Below are 9,932 nucleotides of genomic sequence, written 5' to 3'. Positions count from 1 at the left end.
GTTCAATGATAAGGGTTGTTGCTGAACTCACCTGGTTAGTACGGTTGTTTGAAGATCTCTCAGTTCCAATTTCTCGACATGTTCCTCTTCATTCAGATAGTCTTGTTGCGATCCATATTGCGAAGAACCCCGTATTTCACGAACGGACGAAGCATGTCGAAATCGACTGTCACTTCGTCCGTCAACAGTACCTTGCAGATCTGATTTCCCTTTCCTATGTCAAATCGGCTTCGCAACTTGCAGATTTATTTACGAAATCTCTTATTGGCCCGATTCATCATCATTTGTTGAACAAGTTGGGTGTTTCATCTTCCCCTCTAAATTGAGGGGGGTGTTGGGATTTTTATTCAAGGATTTCGAGATTATTTCATGGTTGAATTGATAAGGAAGAAGATGAAGTTATGTGTTAGGTTTTGGACATGAAACCTCAATGAAATCGAAGTCAACCAGATTGGGAATAAAACCTGTATAGGTTATTTAGCAATTGGGCTGATTTTAGTTTGGGCCTCTGAAAAAATTGATACTTTGCATTGAGCTCAATATTTCAGAATTCGTTTGTGCACAAGAGAAGGCCCAAGTTCACCTCATAGCTGTCACTTTGTATTAGCTGTAAATATACAGTATTTTATTTAATTTATGTATTTACAAATCCTGTATTTTTCCTCCAAAGTAGTTAGAGATTTAGCAATAAGAATAGCACACCTGTCCATACGGTTATAGAGTAGATTCCCTTGCAGCTTGTATAAATACTAGACCAGATTGTACAAAGAATTCATTCAGAAATACAAAGGAATTTTTTTATATTGTTCTTCATTTATTTTATCAATTGCATATAATAATGAATTAAGATTGAACTCAGAAATAAAACTCAATGACAGAAAAATATGTATCCAGCTTGATTCATGGCATACTGTTGCAACTTTTGAACTCTTAACAATTAAAATTCTCAATTGCTCTTAACTTGCTTCTAAGACTCTCAATATCGACTGTGTGTGTCTACAAAAATCACCCTAAACTCTAGCATAAGAAACAGGTTCAGCCTCCCTAATAGCTTTCCAAAATTGACACGCAACTTCTCTTAATTTCTTTGTGAATATGGCATTACCTTGTGCAATTATCAATTTTACTCTTTTGCATTAATGCACAAAAACTCTTTCATATTTTACTTTATACAATCACGTGTCAAACACAGAATTATAGACCTACGTCGATCTAATTCCCCAAAACCTTTTCCTAGCTACTTGAATTAACACTTCCATCGAAATACTTTGAGAAGTAACTAATAAATTTTCATAATCTAAATAAAAATGTTCGTTAAGATAATCTACTAGGCAGCTAGGAGACCCAACGAGGCTGTTTACATTCCCTAGCTAAAAGGTGTTTTCTAATATTTTTAATTTTTCTTTAAGTAACACTGGCCAACAATCATATCAACAATTTTGCAAAGCTTCCTTAACCATATATGCATAAGCAAGTGGCTATCTTATTATATTTTTTCACCGCGAAAGGGCTGTGGTGAAACAGACAAGATCCCTTTATCCTTAATAAAAAATTTGTGTTTGAATTTTGGGAATGAAAAAATAATTTTAGGAATGAAAAAATATTGATAGAAAAAACTCCCTATTTGATTGGTCCTATATTGTTAGGATATATTATTAACCATGCGTTTAGATATAGTTTTTTTATGGAACAATTGTTTATTTATTTATTCAATTCAATAAAATGTTACATTAAATAGATCATTTTGTCATTTATGTGTCCTTAACTTATTTAGTAGATGATTTGGTGTATAGAGAGTAAGCTTATACACAGAAGACTAAATTGTCGGTTCTTATAAGTTAAAAAGTTATAGTTCACAATCGTAGATAGAAATTTGGATAAACAATCAGAATGATTGTAGCACGAGATTAAAGGTAATTTATCTTGATTACGAGAATGGTGTAGTTCTAACTTCTCGTGCTCGTGCGTTTTGAATGCATTGAACATGACGAAGTAGAGATAGGTGTTTTAGACTGACTGGCAAAAACTTATTCTCTAAGCTATTAAGTGTACTTATTTTCTTAATCTTGATATAACTATTATGAGCTGTATATATTAATTGTCATTTTGATTTATTAAAAGGTGAGATCCTGAGATGGGTCAATATGCTTGGTAGATTGGATGATCACAATATATAGTGGTGAAATAATAAGTTAGTTGATGGAATCCATGTCTCGGTATAGAGATTGATGGTACTTTTTGAGAAGCTTATAAGTTTTTATGTGTAAACGCGGCCGGTGGATTTATGAATCCCGACACATGAAATAAGTTCCCGACACATGAAATAAGTTAAGTAGTGCTCTATAGGAAATTAATTATTGAAGTAAATTCGTCAATAATTTAATTTATTGATTAGTGTCTGTAATCTTAACATAGGGAGTTACATAAGTGTTTAGTAGGGAATTTCGAAATATAAATGGAGGAGTGCAATTACGAATTTTTAGTGGAATGATTTGTAATTTATTATGTTAAGAATAATTCAAATAAGATTTTGAATTATTTCCATAATAAGGAGCCTCAGTAATTAATTCTGTGGTCCCTACTGTGCTCATATTTAACTAGGACTCAGAATCCTGTTTGTTGGGGGAAAAGGAAGAAAAACGTTTTTTGTCCAATTTTGGACCGGGTAAAAATGTGAAAAATCCATATATGTATATTTAGGGGTCCTCCTAACCCAGAAGACACAAGTTTTGAAACAATACTTTCTCACTCAAGTATTGAGAGAGTTCAGCTGTTATTTTGGGATCGCTGCAGAAGACTACAGAACTGAAGTCGGACTTGCTGAAGGATATTTGCTCACGCTGCGAGAGGTATTTCTCGAAGTGATTTTCAACACGTTTGTATGTTCTATGTGTTCGTGTTTGCTATCTATTATTCATGTAAGCAGTATGATTCTGGAATTGCTTCTGCTGTGCATATTTTCTAATAATAGCCCGAATCAGAATTAGTCGCGATCCTGATACAAATATCAAACACCAAATAGAAAAGTAATACGTAATGCTTTGGGAAACTTTGTGTTGGCATGTCGGGTAGGTGTACTTGTGTCAACTTAAATACCTTTCAAGCTTTTGATTCCTTCAACGAATTTTTTTTCGACTGTCATAACCGACCAATATGTCATTAATATCAAAACAACAACAACAACAAAATCAAAATTCCCATTTGATTTTTCTTGGCATTTACTTAATCAACAAATAAAAATTCATTTTCCCTCTTTTATTTGCAATTGAATTACCGCCTAGGATATTGGAGAAAAAGCATTCACATTGTACTTTAACAACTGCATTCCACTTCTTCCATTTTGTTTATTTGTTAGTAAATAGTTTAACTTTTACTCACTTAATACGTAAATCGGTCACATAAAACATAACTAGTTAACTACACGCAACTTTCCTTAATAGGTGAAATTCCTAACTAGAAAAAAAAATGAGATAAAGCAACTAACATACTGGAATATATTAAACTACATTGACCATATAAATGCTTTTTATATGATCAATTATATTAGAATATGTTTACTTTATTTGTACCACCATAATTTGCGCCCCTGGTGTTGGATTTAATTATTATCATCATACTAACATATCTATATTTAAATATAGAACCCAGCCTAGAAGTGCTGGAACCTTAGAACATTGGTATAGTTAAAGCAGATTCTTGGGTAACAATTGCCTTTATACTCGCTTCAGACTCTATTATATTGACACTTCGGATGAGCACTTCCATTATTGAAGTCTATTATTCTCTTTGCAAAAACATCGACAAATTATATCATTACTAAAGATTAAAAAGATTCTCATGTTTTCTTGGGTAAAATAAATTTACCAAGATGCTTATATCATTCCAAGAAATTCAATTTTTACTTGATTTCCCTCCAACTACGTATAACATTAGTTCTAGGGTTTGATTCAACAACATTTTGGGATTCTTGAAGTGACATATTTAATTTATAATCCAAGACAAAGCATAGGTCGCCAAACTACAGATTACAGATTGCCAGAACTTTCTCTTACATTTGGAATTATATCAAGGTAGTGCATTAGCTTACGGACACAATAAAACAAAATAAATAATTTTTGGAATCTTGGCATTGCCTACTTTTTTTCATACTTTTTCTAGAACAATTTTTTTTTTTTGGGTATAAATCATTGAAATTATAGTTGAATGAGCATTAGAAATACATATTACGCTTCGCTGGCTTTGTTTTGAGCTCTAATCCAGCCACTCTGTCATTCCACTTTTCTCTTCTTTTTTTATTATTTTATTTTCTATTAACATTAATTAATGTATAAAATAATTGATAAAACATAAATTTTAAGGAGTCCGATACAAAATAATCCAAGCTTTGAATATTTGATTATTCGGGTGACTTGCATCTAATACTCTATTAAAGAGTGCGGATGCCACATTATTGTAGGTGAGCCATCCCTAAAAATAGGGTAAAGCTTAATATGAGCAACGTGAGAATGCAATAGTAGTTTGACATTTTTATAAAACTTAAGTGATTAGGTTTATTATTTGGCACAACAGAAGTTCAGATTGGATACTAATAATTGTTGGAAACCATTCAAATTTTGTGGTCTAACAGTCTATAAAATTAAAGTAGAGTAATGAAATTAGGATTCAAATTTCATTACAGACAAATAACGCTAGGTGAACTTTTTAATTTAATTTTGATGGACATAGAGTTGGCCTTGAAACTACAGTCCAACCAATTTAATTATAATGGCAGCATTTGTCTAGTTGCGTTTTTTATTGCTATACAGAAATGTTGTTAAAGAACATATAAAATAACAAGCATGAAAAATCGGTTTAAAAAAAACAATTTGATCAATATTACAGTAAAATGTTATTATAATAGATGACTGTTGTAGATAGGTCTGTTATAAAAAAATTGCGGACATGTCATACTTTAATAGGACCATAAAGGCAGAGACCATGCTCAGTAAAATCTCTGGGTTAATTTTCTAATATATGCATTGCATCATGATTAATGAGCATGAACTTGAAGTCAAATGCGTTACCTTAATTTTCTTATAAAACATTAAAAGCCAGGGTTGAACATCTCCAAATGCTTTGTCTCTTAGGTTCATTTATAATCTAATCACCTATTAAGGGTGGAGTCTTGGACCACACCACTAGCTTCTCTAAGTTTCTAAAGTACCAAAATAATATCTGTAAATGGCCAAATTGCCCCCTTAAATTATTAGAACATCAAGCGTATATGAGATGGATTAAATTGTCAAAACTTATTAAACTGATAAGAAAACAAATTATTAACCAAACTGACCTACACCATAGGCTATTCAGAGGCCCAATTTTAAAACCCAACCCAACGAATATGTGGCATTTTGCCGAACGCTGAAACCATATCTGTCAGAAACATTTAAGAAAAAAATCTATTAATTGTATCGAAATTAAACGAAATGGAAAAATATATATCTAAAAATGTGTTCAAACTGTTATTAATCAATGTTTTCTTGTGGATTGATTTTTTTTCGTTAGCTTTTTCTATTTACATTTTTTTTCCTTATCTTGACGTGTCTTGTAATGTTGACATCGAAGATACACTATGAGAATTTGTTAAATAGCATTAGTAATTAGGCTTATGAAAACAATGTCGTGATGTAGTTCATGAGGTACATGTGAATTGTCATTTTGTATGCAGTATGCTTCAAGCTTTCTTTTTCTTCTATTTGCTTTTCTTTTTGTATCTTAGAGGAATTTCTTTCCATTTTCTTGGTTGTATTATGGGATGTACAACCATTTAAAAAAGTATTTTCCAGTGAAGAATTTTTTTTCTCTCGCTTTTGTTCTTTTGTATAATTATTTATTTCCAACAACAATGTAATTCTAAGTGTTTTTTATCCTAATGGATATACTATCACAAACAAGCAATAAAAAACACATAAGGAAAAAAAAACACAAAATGTTCGAGCCAAATATTTGGTTTAGATAATAATTGAAGAGCCAAAAAGCATCATTTCAACATGGGAAAAAAGATAAATTTTACAGAAAAGCTTCGTTTTAAAAAAACAAGAAAAATTCGATTATATTAATGCCAGCACCTTATCTTTTATCCTTTTAAGGTGCAGACGAAGAGGGTTAGGATAGGGGGTGCGAAAGTTGCCTTACACATAATAGAAGAAAACAAGAAGAAGTCTGATTAGGTGGCTAACTACATATGGAGAATGACTCATCATGTTTTACTCCTTTCTTTTAATGCTTCATTAGATTTTCTCTTTTATAGAAGATTCTGGTTTGTATTCACCAATGGAAAGGGCCGTTAGGAAAATATTATATTGAAACGAGAAGTTTCAATGTAAGTAATATTACTTTTGCTAAAATAAGTGCTGTAAATTGTTTTAGTAATGAAATAATTTTCCCTTGTCGTGTTTGAACCTACTGATTATATGTTAAAAACTGGTGCAATCTACCTAATTTTTATGTCCTCCTTTTGTCGTACGTTACAAAATGAGTAAATTCTGCTTAATTGCCTTAATTTTGTAGGTTTGGAGAATAACATGTCATTCAGCTCTTATGTTGGACAGGGAACCCTTTGTTCCTTAATCTTTATAATATCAAGGCAGTATAGACAAAATTTAGTTATTTCTATGTAATAAATATCATTGGGGAACTTTGGATAATATTATTTTCATTTTTGAGAAAAAAGAATAACATTTCATCATAATTGAAGGCCAATTTTGACACTTTGAAAATACATGATGTGACCTCGCTCATTTTTGGCCGATGAAATATGATCAAAGGGATTCACCTCATAGAAAAGGTGAAGGGGTTATGTTTTGCAAACCTAAAAAGCTAAAAGGTTGAGAGGAATTTACTCACAAGTTTACAAGGATATTACCATAATCTATTTTGCATTAGCTGATTTATCATTTCAAATAACCATTTATTTTACGGTCTTTTAAAATAAAATTCCACTTCTATGTTTTGCATTTTCAAGCAGGACAAAGCAAGGTAATGAAGTAGAAATAAATGAGAGAAAATGATGGTCCCAAATGGAACAATGGTGATTAAGTTTACAGAGGATATTTGTTCCTCACACAATGCCCACTTAGAACAACTAACTCAATAGCCAATAATGGACCAAAGATACCAAATGTGTTAAAAGAGAATAATATGCCAACTCACTATTGAAATTACCCACTACCCCCTCCCTATTAAATATGAATAAAAAAAATTCAAAAAATACATAAAAAGTAAAGAAACCAATCGACATGATAATTTATTAAAAAAAATGAATATATTTATGATGAGACCTAAAACAAGAATATGTAAAACATGAAAATGAAAGGGAAATTAAAAGGAAAGAAGGAGGTCGGTTCCTTGCACCCAACGTATCTCTAGGTTTTGCCTCGGAGCTAGGTTCGGAACTTGTTTATGTATGACCTTTGAAAGGATAAGAACGACCCCGCACCCTGCTCACCCCACCCCCTCATTTCCCCCACCCCCGCCTACTCTACCCATTTTTTTTCTACCCTTACAAGTACCCTCGCATTTCTCACACACCGCCTCCAATTCCTATATTTCCCAAGCCAAAAACCCCTCTTAACAAATTTTCTCTTAACAAACAAATACTCTTACTAATACAAAAGCGTTACTTCTCGCAAGAAATACAACAGTTTCTTTTTTCCTTTCAAGCTGGCGATCGATAATCAAGACACCACTGTCCGTGAATTCAAGCCTAAGAACAGGCGTATCATGGTATAAATTTGTTACATTTTGTTTAATGTCCATTGATTAATTTGATTGATTTTTTTTTAGCTGATATTGTTTGTATTTTAATGTGTGTTAGGGAGCTGGAGGACCTGATGAGGAGGATAATAAGTGGCCACCATGGTTGAAGCCATTGTTAAAAGAACGTTTCTTTGTTCAATGCAAATTACATGCTGATTCACATAAGAGTGAATGTAATATGTACTGTTTGGATTGTATGGATGGTGCTCTTTGTTCTCTTTGTTTATCTCATCACAAGGACCATCGTGCCATTCAGGTAAATTCATATTACTTAATAGTTGATTATTCTTTCACTTTCACTTTCAGAGCTATTTTTGTCAAATATAGAGCAGCTTTTCTCTAATGGAATCACAAAAAATGCACTGTTTTTAAGCAATACTTCAATTTCAAATTTAAACATTAAGGGGTTTCTGCCATTTTTGTCAAATACAGAGCATCTTTTTTTCTATCCCTTTCACCCTTTTCCTTTAATGGAATCACAAAAATGCAATGTTTTAAAGCACCCCTTTTATTCAAAATCGTTGATTCGTTAAATGTTCAAAAAAAATTTCACCGTTGACTTGAAGAATGAGTGGTTGAATGTGGTTTGCTTGCTCTGTATTTTTTTGCAGATAAGGAGATCATCATACCATGATGTGATAAGGGTGAATGAAATACAGAAGTACTTGGACATCACTTCAGTTCAGACCTACATTATCAACAGTGCTAAGGTTGTCTTCTTGAATGAGAGACCACAACCTAGGCCAGGCAAAGGTGTCACTAATACCTGTGATGTTTGTGAAAGGAGCCTTCTTGACTCCTTCAAATTCTGCTCTCTTGGTTGCAAGGTACAGTATTAATTCCCTTTTTAGCTCCATTCTTTACCCCTGTACAAATTTTCTTGCATTTATTTTGACTTTTAATCGTAGTCATTAAATTGGTAGATTCTAAGTTGGGGTAGTTGGCTTTTGACAAAATGTGAAGCAACTGAATGTGTGGGGTGTGGAGTTTCCACTCACATTTTACTAGTCCATTATTGGGCACAAACTTTGGCATCATCAACAGTTTTTTTGGGAACACAAATAAAAAAAAATTAACAATATGGGATTTTGAGATTGGAAATAGATTACATTTAAGGTGATTCTGAATCTCGATTGTTAGCAATTCTAGGAATGGTCATTTATTAATTTGTAAATTTTGATTATTTTACAGATTGTTGGGACATCAAAAAACTTTGTGAAGAGGCCAAGGCCAAAACAATCACCGGAGAAAAAAAGGTCACCGGTGGCAACCTATGACTCCGAGGATTCTTACAGCAGTAGCAGCCATGGTCGGCACAACAGCCCAATCAACAAGGTTCAAAGTTTCAGTCCGTCAACACCCCCTCCAACTTCTGTTAATTACAGAACAGCCAAGCGAAGAAAGGGAATTCCACATCGAGCCCCAATGGGAGGACTAGTTATGGGATATTAAGTTAATCAAAGTCCAAGTCCAAGTCCAAGTCCAAGCAATCAGAATGCAGCTTCCTCCAAACTCCTTTAAAACACTAGTGCTTTCTCTAGAAAAGGCCAGTGTTTGATAAGTATTGTATATATACTTTAGGTACTAATATGTAATGGGAAAAGTTGGGAGGGGTGGAAGTTGAAATAAGAAAATGTGAAGGGACTAATAGGGTTAAAAGTTAGAAGGTGGGCTTAGAAAATAAGCTATATATATTATTATTATATGGTATGATATGATGAAATATCATATACTATACTATATGATGAAATATCATATACAGCGACTCTGGGCTTTTTGGAGTGGTTATACATAAGTTTTGTTTGTTTTTTTCTCTCGTGTAATCAAAATGTAAATATAATGTTCCTATAGTTTGGATATTTTAACGACCGTGTTTATCTTCTTGTTTGTATCAATTTTGAATATTTTTTGTGGTGTGCTGATTTTTTTGAGCAATAGCTGCTAATCTTGGAAACTTTTGACTGGTTGAGGTAACTTCCAATTGGTTTGGTCATCATGGGGGCTCTGGTGGGGCGACATCAAGCCACGTGGCTGGTGATGATTGAGTAAAGGATTCTAGGTGTCTTTGGTTTATGGAATTGTGGGTGTAGGTCAGCCGCCCCCGCTGGGTTAGTTTCTTGGTGGAGGGGTTTTCC

General features: G+C 32.9%; 1 protein-coding gene across 1 annotated transcript; it reads left to right on the top strand.

Moving 5' to 3' along the window:
- The first annotated feature begins 7,569 nt into the window (after positions 1–7,569).
- LOC132030194 (protein RGF1 INDUCIBLE TRANSCRIPTION FACTOR 1-like) lies at positions 7,570–9,680 on the top strand. The gene is made up of 4 exons (XM_059419719.1): positions 7,570–7,764; positions 7,856–8,053; positions 8,409–8,624; positions 8,989–9,680. The coding sequence occupies exons 1-4, from the start codon at positions 7,762–7,764 to the stop codon at positions 9,247–9,249; spliced, it is 678 nt and encodes a 225-aa protein (XP_059275702.1). The 5' UTR covers positions 7,570–7,761; the 3' UTR covers positions 9,250–9,680.
- The last annotated feature ends 252 nt before the right edge of the window (positions 9,681–9,932 follow it).

The sequence above is a fragment of the Lycium ferocissimum genome, chromosome 9 (genome assembly GCF_029784015.1).
Source record: "Lycium ferocissimum isolate CSIRO_LF1 chromosome 9, AGI_CSIRO_Lferr_CH_V1, whole genome shotgun sequence".
Lineage (NCBI taxonomy): Eukaryota > Viridiplantae > Streptophyta > Magnoliopsida > Solanales > Solanaceae > Lycium > Lycium ferocissimum.
Note: the sequence above shows the minus strand (reverse complement) of the source record. Positions and strands in the feature narration are given on the sequence as shown.

Coding starts and splice junctions, on each gene's coding strand:
- LOC132030194 (XM_059419719.1), top strand. Junction 8,054..8,408: donor AGGACCATCGTGCCATTCAG/GTAAATTCATAT, acceptor ATTTTTTTGCAG/ATAAGGAGATCATCATACCA. Junction 8,625..8,988: donor TCTGCTCTCTTGGTTGCAAG/GTACAGTATTAA, acceptor ATTATTTTACAG/ATTGTTGGGACATCAAAAAA.